General features: G+C 44.8%; 1 protein-coding gene across 15 annotated transcripts in view; it reads right to left on the minus strand.

Moving 5' to 3' along the window:
* BIVM (basic, immunoglobulin-like variable motif containing) overlaps positions 1 to 14,120 on the minus strand; it is a 49,697-nt gene extending 35,577 nt beyond the window's left edge. For 2 of the 15 annotated variants that reach the window (XM_070048583.2, XM_051850457.3), the window contains exons 1-4: positions 13,773 to 14,112; positions 10,113 to 10,192; positions 7,775 to 8,372; positions 4,942 to 5,055 (exon numbers count right to left, since the gene is read on the minus strand). In XM_070048583.2, coding sequence (XP_069904684.2) covers positions 4,942 to 5,055; positions 7,775 to 8,252 — 592 coding nt within the window. In that variant the 5' untranslated portion in view covers positions 8,253 to 8,372; positions 10,113 to 10,192; positions 13,773 to 14,112. Of the gene's footprint in view, positions 1 to 4,941; positions 5,056 to 7,774; positions 8,373 to 10,112; positions 10,193 to 13,751 lie in introns of all 15 variants that reach the window. The other 13 variants (XM_051850460.3, XM_089303413.1, XM_070048584.2 and 10 more) reach the window with 9 other exon arrangements.
* Positions 14,121 to 14,157: the final 37 nt, after the last annotated feature.

Genomic DNA, 14,157 nt, shown 5'->3' on the forward strand with positions numbered 1-14,157 from the left:
GAAGTGTAAAACATCCATAAGCAACCACACATATGCAGAAATTTAGAAGTCACTGTGCATACCCAGGAAATGGCCCGGGCTTTTTAAAAAAGATCTGAGGCTGATCCTCAGCAGACACCACCTACAGCAATCAGAAAACGAAAAGAAAACTCAAAAAACCCCGGGGGAGAGAAGACTCTGATTTCCAGAATCACAAAATTATTACATTACAGTCAACGTTCAGTTTCAATTTAAAAAAAATCACAAGGCATTCAAACAGAGAGAGAAAAGTGTGGCCCACTGAAAGGGAAACAAACAGAAACCATCTCTGAGAAAAACCGGACAACACCCTTAAAACCACTGTCTTAAAGATACTCAAAGAAATAAAGACGCATGTGCACAAAACAGAAATGTCAATGGACAGAGATTCCCCCCCCCAAAAAAAATTCTTGAACTGAAAAATATAATCACTGAAATGAAAAATTCACTACAAGGATTCATAGGCAGATTTGAGCAAGCAGAACGAACTAGCGAATGTGAATATAGGAGAATTGAAATTACTGTCTGAGAAACAATAAAAGCTGTCAAAGAAAAGAAAAAACAGCTGGGGGGGGGGGACAGTGCTGTGCCCTAGTGCGCTAAAGCCTTCACCTGTAATGCTGACAGCCCACAGGGGCACTGGTTCCCACTCTGGCTGCTGGCTCTCTGCTTATGGCCTGGGAAAGCAGTGGAGGATGGCCCAAGTGCCTGATCCCCTGCACACATGTAGGAGACTCAGAAGAAGCTGCTGGCCCTGGCTTTGGATCGGCACAGCTCCAGCCACTGCAGCCATTTGGAGAGTGAACCAGCAAATGGAAGATCGGAAGACTTTTTTTTTTTTTTTTTTTTTTTGACAGGCAGAGTAGACAGTGAGAGAGAGAGACAGAGAGAAAGGTCTTCCTTTGCTGTTGGTTCACCCTCCAATGGCTGCCGTGGCCCGTGCGCTGCGGCCAGCGCATCGCACTGATCCGAAGGCAGGAGCCAGGTGCTTCTCCTGGTCTCCCATGGGGTGCAGGGCCCAAGTACTTGGGCCATCCTCCACTGCACTCCCTGGCCACAGCAGAGAGCTGGCCTGGAAGAGGGGCAACCGGGACAGAATCCGGCGCCCCCACCGGCACTAGAACCAGGTGTGCCGGCGCCGCTAGGCAGAGGATTAGCCTGGTGAGCTGCAGCGCCGGCCTGTCCGAAAGACCTTTATCTCATCTCTTCTTCTCTCTATAACTCTGCCTCTCAAATAAATAAATAAATAAAATCTTGGGGGAAAAAAAAGCCAGTGGGACACATCAAGTAGAGCAACCCATGTGCTATAAGTAATCAAAAAATGATAGGCTAAAAAATTCTCAAATTGTGATGGAAGACATGAGTAAACACTTGAGAAACTCGATGAACTCCAAGTGTAGGGAATTCAAAAAACCTACAATAAGCACATAATCAAAGTGGAGAAAGACAAAGACAAAGAGAAAAGAGACTCATCACATAAAAGGAGTCCTCAATAAGAATATCAGAAGATTCTCATTAGAAACTTTGGAATCCAGGCCAGCGCCGTGGCTCACTAGGCTAATCTTCCACCTGCAGCACCGGCACCCCAGATTCTAGTCCCGGTTGGGGCACTGGTTCTGTCCTGGTTGCTCCTCTTCCAGTCCAGCTCTCTGCTGTGGCCCGGGAGTGCAGTGGAGGATGGCCCAAGCGCTTGGGCCCTGCACCTGCATGGGAAACCAAGAGGAAGCACCTGGCTTCTGGCTTTGGATTGGCGCAGCGTGCCGGCCGTGACAGCCATATGGGGGGTGAACAAACAGAAATAGAAGGCTTATATAAACAAAGTGATAAAAGAAAAGAAATCGTTAGAGTTGGATTGCTCCTGCCACCCCAAAAACGCTCCAAGAGACCTTCTCTCATGCAATTAACAAAGGGTAAGGTTTATTGATGATCCGACATATCGGGGCCCCCATCCCAGTACAGGCGAGCGGCCTCAAATAGTCTTGGGTTGGGGTTTTTATACACGTGTAAACAAAGAAAATCAATCATTGCATAGATCAGACAGTGGTATAGAGTAAACAATTGATACAAGTTAAGTGATTTTACAACCAGTTGATTTATGAATACAGGGAATACAGGATATCGAGTAAGGGCCTGATTAGACCTCAGAGAACCATATGGCCTATACAGGGAATATCAAAAAGCCTCCTATTGCCAAAAGGGAGGGCCACACAACAAGGCTGCAGGAACTGCCTTGATGATACCTAGGAATGCAGCCGAATGGCGATAAGGGACACATGGTGGGGTCAGAGTTCCAGGAGGCAAAGAGATATACAGTGACTTCTTCTATCTTACTTAGGTGAAACTAACCTTACATTGGGGTAATTTACTAACTAACTTTATAGAGAATGGCTATGCAGAGCAAGTCTAACGAGGTCAGGAAAGTTCACCAGAGGAGGGGAGGGGGAGCGGCTTTTAACTTTTTAACCCTTCAAAAGGTCAATAAGTATCATATTTTCTGCAAATCTGTCCTTTAAAGGTGAAGGAGAAGTGAAGACACACCCTGACAAACAAAAGCTGAGGGAGTTCTTTATCAATAGACTTTCCCTTGAGAAGTAATAAAGGAGTCCTGCATGCTGAAATGAAATCACACTAGAGAGTAACTCAATGACATATGAAGAAGTGAAGGTGTTGAAAGTAAATACATAGAAAATTATAAAACTCTAGTATTTTTTTACCTTCGGTTTTCAACTAAACTTTTTGCAATTTATATGATTTAAAGATTAATAATTTTTAAACTATTATTAGTTTAGGAATTACAACTTTAGTTTTTAACTCCAAATTTATTTTCTAAATTATTTAAGAGATTAATTCATAAAAGTTATATATGTTTTTGGACACACAATGTATAAAGATACAATTCTATAACATCAGTAACTCAGAGATTAGGGATAAAGCTGTATAGGAACAATTCTTGTATGTTATTTAAATTAAACTTGTAGAAATTCAAATTAGAGTGTTTTAACATTAGTATATTATCTCCATGGTAAGTACAAAGAAAATAGGTATAAGGGCTGGCATTGTGGTATAGCATGTTGAGCCAATGCCTGTGACACGGCATTGCATATGGGTACCAATTTGTGTCCCAATGCTCTACTTCTGATCCAGCTCCCCGCTAATGACCTGGGAAAAGCAGCAGCAGATGGCCCAAGTATCTGGGCCTCTGCCACCTGCGTGGAAGACCTAGAAGAAGTTCCTGGCTCCTGGCTCCTGGCTCCTGGCTCCTGGCTTCAGCATTACCCAGCCCTGACTGTTGCAGCCATTTGGGGAGTGAACCAGTGCGTGGAAGATTCTCTCTTTGTCTCTTCCTTCCCGCCCTCCCCCCCCCAACCCTGGAACTCTTTCAAATAGATAAATAAATCTTTTAAATTCACTTATAAGTAGGAGGAAATTAAAACATTTCAATGTAAAAACAACTAAATACAAAAGAAGAGAGTAATACAGGAAATAAGGGGCAAAAAAGATTTAAGGCATACTCAAAGCAAATAACAAAGTGACAGAATCCCTCCTTATCAGTAATTTTAAATATAAATGGATTAACAGGCCGGCGCCTGCGGTGGCACCAGCATCCGATATGGGCGCCCCTTGCTCCTCTTCCAGTCCAGCTCTCTGCTGTGGCCCAGAAGGGCAGTGGAGGATGGCCCAAGTGCTTGGGCCCCTGCACCTGCATGGGAAACCAGGAGGAAGCACCTGGCTCCTGGCTCCTGGCTTCGGATTGGCACAGCACGCCAGCCATAGCAACCATTTGGGGGGTGAACAAACAGAAGAAAGACCTTTCTCTCTGTCTTAATCTCTCACTGTTGGTAACTCTACCTTTCAAAAAAATTTTTAAAAATTTTTTTAAATATATATAAATGGATTAAACTCATCAAAGAAAATTGGCCAAGTTATATGCAATCTATAAGACATTTGCTTTCTATCTACAGATGCAAATTGGTTGAAAGTGAAGGATGTAAAAAGATAGTCCAACTAAATAGTGAACATAAGAGAGAAGAGGTGGCTATAAATAAGTCAGTGAAAAAGACAAATTCTGTATGCTTCCCCTTAAATGAAGCCCCTGAAGTAGACAAACTCATACAGAAACAGAGTAACATGCAGGCTATGGGGTCCAGCATTGTGGCATTAATGGGTTAAGCATATTGAGCCAATGCCTGTGACACCACAGGCATCCCATATGGGCACTGCTTAGAGTCCCACCTGCTCCACTTCCAATCCAGTTCCCTGCTAATGCATCTGGGAAAGCATCAGAAGATGGCCCAAATGCTTGGGCCCCTGCACCCACATGGAAGACCCGGATGAAGCTCCTGACTCTTGGCTTCAGCTTGGCCCAGCCCTGGCTATTACAGCCATTTGGGGAGTGAACCAGCAGACGGAAGCTCACTCACTCTCTCTCTCTCTAACTCTGATTTTCAAAATAAATGAATAGATCTTTAAAAAAAATGGGGCTATCAAGGGCTAAGGGGAGAGGGAATGGGGAGGTATTATTTATCAGGCATCCTACCAGTTTTGCAAGATCGTAGAGAACTGGAAATGGATGGTGGTGACCATTATGCAACAATGTACACTCAAAAATGGTCATGATGGTAAATTTCATGTTTTCCACATTTTATCACAATAAAAAATTGTGTTAAAGAAGGAAATGAAATAGAGAAAAGACAATTCCACCATCAGAATCGGAGATTTTTAACACCCCTTTCAACAACCAACAGAACAAGATACAAATTAAGAAGAAACATAGAAAAAGCAAGTAACACTTTCAAATACTTGGACCTAATTTACAGAATACTACAACCAATGAAGACAGAATGAATTATTTTAATTGTTGAAATTATTTTTTAGAGGCAAGGAGGCAGAGAGACAGAGCGTTGATCGGTTAGTTATACTCACGATGGCTAAGACTGGGACAGCCCAGAACTGGAAGCAGAGAATCAAATCCAGGTCTCCCATGTGGGTAGGTGGCAGGAACCCAACTAATTGAGCCATCACCACTGCCTTCCAGATCTGCAGTAGCAAGAGGCTGGAGTCAGGAGCCAGAGCAGAGTATGAACTCAGGTACTCCAATATGAGATACAGGTAGCTTAACCAGAGTTTTAACCACAAGGTTAACTGCCCACCTGGACATTTTTTCAATCATACATGGTACATTCAACAAGAGAGACCATAAACTGGGTCATAAACCAAGTCTCAGTAAATATAGAAAGACTGAGATCATATTCTCTCTATCTACAATGAAATTAAATTAGAAACCCCAAATATCTGGAAACTAAACAGCATGTGCCTAAATATGTCTGTATCAAAATAAACTAGAAAGTAATTCCAATTAAATAAGAATATAATTATCAAAAATTGTGGGCTGCCACTTAAGGAGAATGTTAACAGCAGTTTAGAGCACTATACTGAAAGAAAAGTCTCAAATCTGATCTAACTTTCCATTTAAGAGGTCAGAAAGTGAAGAACAAATTAAATGCAAAGTAAATAGAAAGAAGAAATTAACAGCAGAAATCAATGAAATAGAAAGCAAACAGTTGAGAAAATAAAGAAAATTGAAGGGTGGTTATTTGAAAAGATGAACAGGGGCTGGTATTGTACCATAGCAGGTAAAGTCACTGCTTGCAATGTTGGCATCCCATTTAGGCACTGGTTTGTGTCCCGGCTGCTCCATTTCCAATCCAGCTCTCTGCTAATGGCCTGGGAAAGCAGCGGAAGATGGCTCGAGTACTTGGGTCCCTGCCACCCACATGGGAGACCTGGAAGAAGCTCCTGGCTCCTAGCTTTGGCCTGGCCCAGTCCTGGCCATAGCAGCCATCTGGGGAGTGAAACAGAGGATGGAAGATCTCTCTGTATGTCTCTCCCTCTCTCTAACTCTGACTTTCAAACAAATAAATAAAATCTTTTTAAAACATAGATGAACAAACCTGATAATCACCTACTTGGACTGATCAAGAAAAAAAAGAACATGTTATCAGTATTAAGAATGAAAAAGAAGTTATAAATAATACATTAGATAATTAGAAAGTAGATTAAAAACAACTTTATGCCCACAAATTTGACAAATGGACATCCTAAAACTTGTCATGAATTAATGGGAAACAAGCTAACTCCATAATTGTAGCTCGAGAATATCCCTCTGAAAGCTTCCAATAAACAAGAAAACTTCCCAACACAAGGAGACTTGCAAGGTGCTAACTGCAAAAACCCGAGAGAGACATTACAAAAATAATTACAGACTCATATAGACGTAAGATGAAACCTATCTCACGCTCTCAAGAATTACAAATTTACGTAATTTTCTGTGAAACAAGTTATTTGAAAATGAACATGCAAAAGTATGAAGATTTTATAAAATCATCAGAGAAATCTAGAACTAAAATACAAATCCTATTTTACCCCTCACCAGCTATGCAATTTTGGGTTAGAGATTTATCCTACAGCTCAATTTCTTCACATATAAAATGGGGATACAAGTGCATACCACATAAAATTCACATGTATTACTGTGACTTAAAAAGAGACAGGAAGGGAGCAGTGATGTGGCGTAGTGAATAAAGCTGCCACCCGCATCGCCAGCATTCCACATGGATGCCAGTTTGTGCCCCAGCTGCTCCACTTCTGATCCAGCTCATGCTAATGGCTTGGGAAAAGCAGAAGATGGCCCAAGTGTTTGAGTCCCTGTTACCCACATGGGAGTACTTGATTAAGCCCCTGGCTCCTGGCTTCAGCCTGGCTCAACCCTGGATATTGTGGCCATTTGTGGAGTGAACCAGCAGATGGAATATCTCTGTCTCTCCCACTCTCTGTAACTCTGATTTTCTTTTCTTCTTCTTTTTTTTTTTAACTTATTTGAGAGGTAGAGTTACAGACAGAGAGAGGGAGAGACACAGAGAAAGGCCTTCCAACTGCTGGTTCACTCCCCACATGGCCACAACGGCCAGAGAGGAGCTGATCTGAAGCCAGGAGCCAGGAGCTTTTTCCAGGTCTACCACATGGGTGCATGGGCCCAGGCACTTGAGCCATCTTCGTCTGCTCTCCTAGGCCATAAGCAGAGAGCTGGATTGGAAGAGGAGCAGTTGGGACACAAATGACACCAATATCGGATGCCGGCACCGTAGGTAGAGGCTTAGCCTACCAGGCGTTAGTGCTAGCCCCCTGATTTTCAAATAACTAAAAAGAGAGAGACACATGAAAAACATTTGCAACTTCCACAGCACCATCCCGTCACAACTGTGGAGGTTGTACATTGCACCCTAAGTGAATGGCACTCTCTTCCACTGTGCAGTGCACAACCTACTGAGTGGCACATGTAGGTCTTGCTAGGTGCTCAAAAAATTTTGAATAATAAAAGCCACAATGTTATATAGAAAGAAACTCGATGCTTAGACAGGAAGTATGAATTTATTCATATGAAGTAGTAGTATGCTATTTCAGTCAACCCATCAATCTTTTCTAAGCTACCATGTACTTGTCTACCATACCTGTATTTTACAACATTCTAAGCTTGTCACTTCCAGTGCTAACACATTAATGAAATACCCTGTGTCCACGGTTGTGGTTTTTGCTTTGCTTAGTTTGCTTTTTTTTTTTTTTAAACTACAATGACAGACAAAGTGATAGCTTTGGTCCTTGTTCAGTATCATGAAAGGAAAACATGTTTAATGTTAGGATAAACAAGGAAAGTATTTGTTCTCTTTTTTACACACAAATGTCATGGCTCCTTTCTTACCCGATTTGTGTTTCAAATTTGTGGTCACTCCATCAAACTCAGATTTATCAATTTCCCACGCAAGAGGCAGCTTGCCCAAGCTATTGGATAAGTTTTCCAGGCTGTTTTCTTCATTATAGATTATTTCCGAAGTGCTAGTTGGGATGCCAATGTATCTTGATGAATTATTTCCAGCAGATAAAGAGGTACTGTCAGGAAGGCAAGATGAGCGGGTTGAATTTGGAGTTTTATAGATTGAGGTTGCCTGGTTGAGAAAGGCATAATCTGAACAGATGGCATAAATTTTTTCCCGTGTGTGAGTCACTGGACAACTCCATGGATAGTGACCATCTCCTTTGGGACCCAAGGGTGCCCCTGAGGCACTTGTGCAGAAAGATTTTACAGCACCTTGTAGATTCTCTTCAGGAGACTTCCTCTCAGATCTGTGCTCACCATTTCCAGGATCATTTGACCTTTCTGTTTCTACAACGTTAGGCATTGAATGCAACTGTAAGTTTCTGTTACTGGGAAGAAGTTGCAACTCTGACGAAACTGTCAAGAAGCAGAAGGCGTTGTTTACAGCATTCTAGTAAAACCTGAGAGCTGCAAAATCGAGCTCCTAAGAAAAGGAAGAGAAAGCTTGATCAACAATCCACTAGACACTACAAACAACTCTAAACATGTAGCAAGTATCCTCCATTTGCCTTCATTCATCGAATACTGACTTTACACTACTAGATGCTTACAGTCACAGTCCATGTGCCATCTATCTCATTATTTTAAAATTTGTAAACAATGCACTCAAATAACAAAAAAGACAAATAGCCCAATTATAAAACAGGTAAACTATGCTAACAGTTACCTCCCCAAGGACAATACAGAAACACCAAAAAGCACATGAAAAGATGCTCAACATACTGGCCACCACGGAAATGCACATCAAAATCACAGTGAGATAAAACCTCACACCCACTAGGACAACTATAACTGAACAAGAGTGGCAAGTGTTGACCGGGATGCAGAGAAATCAGCACTGAAGCACTGCTAGTAACTGTAACAGATCCAGGGGCTGGCACTGTGGTGTAGTGGGTCAAGCCACTGCCTGCAGTGCCAAAATCCCATATGGTTCAAGTCCCAGCTGCTCTACTTTTGATTCAGCTCTCTGCTATGACCCGGGAAGGCAGTGGAGGATGGCCCAGGTCCTTGGGTCCCTGAACCCGTTTGGGAGACCCAGAAGAAGTTCCTGGTTCTTGGCTTTGGATGGGTCCAGTTCCAGCTGTTGCGGCCATTTGGGCAGTGAACCAGCAGATGGAAGATCTCTCTCTTTCTCTCCCTCTCCCTCTTTCTCTCTGCCTCTCCTTCTCTCTCTGTGTAACTCTTTCAAAAAAATAAAATAAATCTAAAAAAAAAAGTAAACCAGCGGATGGAAGATCTTTCTTTCCGTCTCTCCCTCTCACTGTCTGTAACTCAAATAAATAAATAAGATCTTTTAAAAAAAATTTTTAAAGAATAAAAGAGCAAAGAGTGAGGGGAAACTAATGCCACAGTTGTCTTCTGGCTCCTAAAATTACAGAAACGCTGTAAGATGGATCCTTTGGAAAAAAAAAAAAAAAGAAATGTAACAGATCCATTCACTTTGGTAAAGAGTCCTCCATCAATCACACACAAAGTCACCATATGGTCCAGCAATTTCACTGCTAGGTCTACACGAAAGAAAAACGAAAACATATGTCCACACCAATATTAACAGCACCTTTATTTATGGCAGTCACAAAGTGAAAACAACCCAAATGGCCATCAATTGAAGAATGGATGAATAAGTGTGTTGTAACCATACAATGGAAATATTACTTGGCAATATAAAGATGTGAAGTACTGAATATGGATGGATCTTTGTAAAGTAAAAGAAGTAAAAAAAAAAAAAGTAGTAAAAAAAAAAAAAGAAGTAAAGCTAAGTAAAAGAAGCCAGTCACAAAAGGACCAGACAGCATTTGATTTCATTTATATAAAATTTCAGAATGGGCAAATCTATAGAGACAAACGGCAGATTACTAGATGTCTAGGGATTGAAGCTTGGGAATGATGGAGTTTATTTTTGCGGTTATGATAATATAATATGCTATAATTGGTGATAAATTTATAATTTTGTGAACTAATAAAAATCATTGAATTATATACTTTAATGGATGAATTTTATGGTACATGAATTATGCCTCAGTAAAGCTATATAAAAATAACGTATTAGCAAGATAATGTCTTTACATATAGGAACAAAAGTTACATGATGAATAGTGGTCAGATTTAAATCAATAACAACAAAAAAACAGAATTTTCATTTTATTTTTAAAGGAGCCTTCACCTGAACAAAAACATAGATCCAAAGCAGGAGTCACTAACTTCTGATCAGTCTCAGGAAAATTCAAGTCGAAACAGATTCCTCTGCAAAAGAAAGCACAGAAAAGTTTAAATACAGCCAAGGACACTTAAAGAAGCTGAAGATTTATTTAAACCAATAAAGGCTTTAATGAATCAAACCATCCTGGTAACACAGGAGACAGCCCCACATAGGTGCCTGGACACAGCCTGCTGGTTTCTCAGGCCATGCTGGGTCATCAGTTTGACTTCTAACAGTTAATGCTTACTTTACAAAAGAAATGAAAATAACTTTCACAGGTTATAGAAAATGATCACATCAAATCTACCTGACAAATGCTGAATGACAAAACCTATGACTAAGGCTACAAGAACAATGGAAGATGATTCACTAACAGCCCCTATATTCTCCTAATCCATGAGGAGGAACTAGTCAAGGCACTGCAAGGCCTCCATGAAACTGAAGGAAACAGAACTCCACAGGTGCTGGGTAGGATTCCAGTTTCCTTACATGAAGTAAAGCTCTCTCCGTGCATACCTCCAGGTAGATTTTCAGTGATTCATGAAGCTTATAGCTGCAAGAAGGTGGGTTTGGCAGAAGCATCACCACCCAAGGATGGTTACAGCTTGAAAACATTCACCGTATTTCTGGTAGAGACACTTGGGAGTGGGAGCAGTGGATCCCTAGACCAGAGGCATCTGTGCTTTGTGCCCCTTCCTCACATCCTGGTGTGATGGTGACAGTGGTGGAGATACAAGGGGGAGCTCAGGGCCTGACAAGATCAAACTCCACTTTTCTTTGAGGATTGTTTCTCTGACTCTCAGCAGACATCCTAGCACAGCATTTTGTACTTCGTATCTGGGAACCTCAGGCCTTTCTCTAAGACCGAGCGTGCTGGACAGAGGCAGTGTGTATTTGTGGTGTGGAGGTGCGGTACGGTAGAGCATTACTGGACATGGTCTGGTGGTGAAGGAGGGGTGGTGAGATGGAAATGGTCCTAATCTGAAGCATGGCTTCCACTTGGCCTTAGCTTCCTCCCTCAAGGTGAATGGAGCTTTGCCTGTGGACTGGCTCTCTGTGCAGCAATGAGGCGACTTCATGAAATATGCCCATTTAGAATAAAGACAGAATATTCCGATCAAAACCATCACAGAGAAATCACTGTGAGCACACAAATTAGGGCTGAGCTTCCTGGAATAGAAAGGCCATGCCAGGGCACTTCAGAATGTTCATGGAAAAACAGAACTGCAAGACAAGGTTATTTTGGTGCAAAAAACTTTTGCAATCTGTGCATGGTTTTTTCATCATAGGCATTTCCTGAACATATTGAACTTTTTGAATACTCCTCATATCACATTTCATTAATGGAAAAAATATGTGACTGGTTTTGTTTGTGCTTTGGGTCTGTTTGCTTTTTAAATATGGTCACTCAACAAAAAGGACCTCTTTGCTCCATTTTAGCAAAACAAAGCAAAGATCAAAAAAAGGACAGATTTTATCTTGATTGACACTAAAAATCAGGAGTATCAAAATATGCTTTTGACTCAGTTTATGTAAATTTCTCTTTGAAAATTTGTGTAGTATTTATAGATCTTATTACATAAGCAAGTCATTGCAGGGAAAAAAATATCAAGCGTAAAAACATTATCCAGAATATGACGGATCCAAAACCCATGATGACCCCCATAATGTTAGTGTCCATTGTCCCTTGTATCATCTGGTTCATGTCTGCAGTCTGTGCACCTAGGGGGCTTCTACCACTGGGCCCGCCGTGCCTTCCTCAGATCCCAGTTTTCCTAAAGTGAACTGAGCACAGGTCATTACAGAGCCATCACCGACGCCAATTACGTTGTAATGAGAGCCTCAGGAAATACTAACGATAGACTATGGTTCCTCCCTCCACTCTGCAGTCTGCAGCCGTCATGGTTTTTCCCATCTTGGATTTCCTTTTGTCTCTAGAACCCGTTCCCAGTTCCACGCCCACAGGCTGACATCTCCTATCTGACCTGTGCATGGGTACTAGAAAAAGTTCACTACATACATATGAGCACAGCACCTCCAGGCCTGAAAGCGTCTGCTCTTGGAACAAAAGGCCCGGGGCTCAGCCGCCTCTTCCCACTCCCTCTTCCTCCTTCCACGCTGACGACTTGTTGGTTCTCTGCATGCAGTGCCTCCCACCCACCCTGCTCCGCTTAGTTAATTCCCATTCATCTTTCCAATGTCTGCTCAACTAGCACTTTCTAGAGGAAGCTCATTTCACCCTCCAAACTAGGCCAGGTACCCTGTACGCACTTGGTATCTTTCTTGCACAGGTCTCACCAGGGTGTAACTTCCACGTCTGTGATCCACATCAGCCCTGCTGACTACAGAATCCCCATTTGTGAGCGCCTCAGTCAACAAACACTTTTATAGCGATTACATGGCGCCAAGCATTACGGTAAACCCTCATTCTGATCGACTGAGAGCCCCCTTATCCATGTAAGTGAGGCACTGCTGTACAGAGTCACTCATAAGAACAAGTGCCAGCCTAACCGAATGGTTTATTCATAAAGCCACATTGCAAGGAACAAAAGTATCAATTATCGGCAAAGCCAATTTTGAGAAAATGCAATTTTTAAAGGCCTCGCGGAAGCAGCGATTTTTGAAAGCCACAGCAACAAACCGTCCTGCAAAATAAGCAAAACCAGTATTCACCGCTCAGATCCTGTCCTTAGCACATTATCTCTACTGGAAGCCTGCATTCTTTAGTATGGAGTTCTTCGGAGAACTAAACATCTTTGGAAGTCCCCAGCAAAGCCTTCCACAGATGACAAATGGGACCTGTGCTCTGTGACTTACTAAGGGCACACTACGGGCCTAGGGGCGAAAGCAGAGTCCAGCCGGGCCTCCCTCCCTCCCCGACGCCCGCCAGGCCCCCTGCCCTGCTTCTCTCCAGGGCAGAGGCCGCCGGCTTAGGAAAGGATACCGGGACGCGACGCCCGCCTCCGGCCCAGGCTCCGGGGGAGGCCGGCCGAGGTCCCAGCGCCCGCTCCGCGGCCAGGCTAGGTGGTCGCAGAGGCGGAGGCGGAGGCGGGGGCGACAGTCGCGCAGGCCGCTGCCGGCCGTGCAGAGTGCGTGTGTGCGGGGGCGGCGCCCGGTTGCGCCCCCAAGGCCGTGGGCCTCCCCGCCTGAGCGCCCCGCGGACCTCGCCAGGGCCAGGCGTCCCCAGTGCCCCGCGCGGGCCGAGGGTCGCAGGCGCCCCTGGGCTCTCCTCCCCGGCTCCCGGCCGGAAGACTGGGGTCGCCGCGAGGCGGAGCGCCGGAGGCTCCCCGCGGCCGGTGGGGCACGGGGAGCGGTGGCCCCGGGCGCACAGGGGAGACCGCTCGATGCTGCTAGACTCCCAGGCCCCGCCGCACGTGGCGTGGAGACGGGGCCGTGGGTGTCCCCTGGGCACTTCCAAGCCGAGCTTTGTTCGCGAAGGCACTCGCCCCTCTCCGCCTGGTGCTCCTCTACCGCCTTGCGCCCCAGGAAGATGGGCACCGAGGCAGTGGCTTCCACTAGGACGCAGACAGGCCTCAGAGAGGCGGCAGCTGCGTCCAAAGCACCAAGGGCAGCGGGCCCGGCCCGTGCGCCCGCCCCGGGTACCTCGGGCCTGCGGCTCCGGACCTGGCTCACGGCTTCCAGCGCGTCGCCCGCGCCTCCGGCTGCCCTGGGGCTGGCGTCGCTGGTCCCATGGGAGCGCGCGGGGTCCGCGCCTTGGTCTGCGGTGCCCGGCGACGGGTGGTCGGGCAGCATGGGCGACACCTGCCTCGGCTCGCGTTTTATACCTGCCCTCGGCGCGTGCGGAGGACGCGGCGACTAAAAAGACCCCGCAGCGCAGCGGAGCCTGCAGGGCCGCGCGCCCCTCCACGGAGCATCGGCTGGATGCCTCTCTGTTCCCCGCACGCGGGGGCCGAAAAGTCAACCCACGGAAAACTACACATCCCAGGGAGCGCAGGCGCGGCGCGGACGCACGGCGCCACCCACTCGGCGCAGGCCTCGCTCAGCCCGG

This window comes from Oryctolagus cuniculus, chromosome 9 (assembly GCF_051225735.1).
Source record: "Oryctolagus cuniculus isolate XC-2025 breed Fujian yellow rabbit chromosome 9, ASM5122573v1, whole genome shotgun sequence".
In the NCBI taxonomy this organism is placed as follows: Eukaryota; Metazoa; Chordata; class Mammalia; order Lagomorpha; family Leporidae; genus Oryctolagus; species Oryctolagus cuniculus.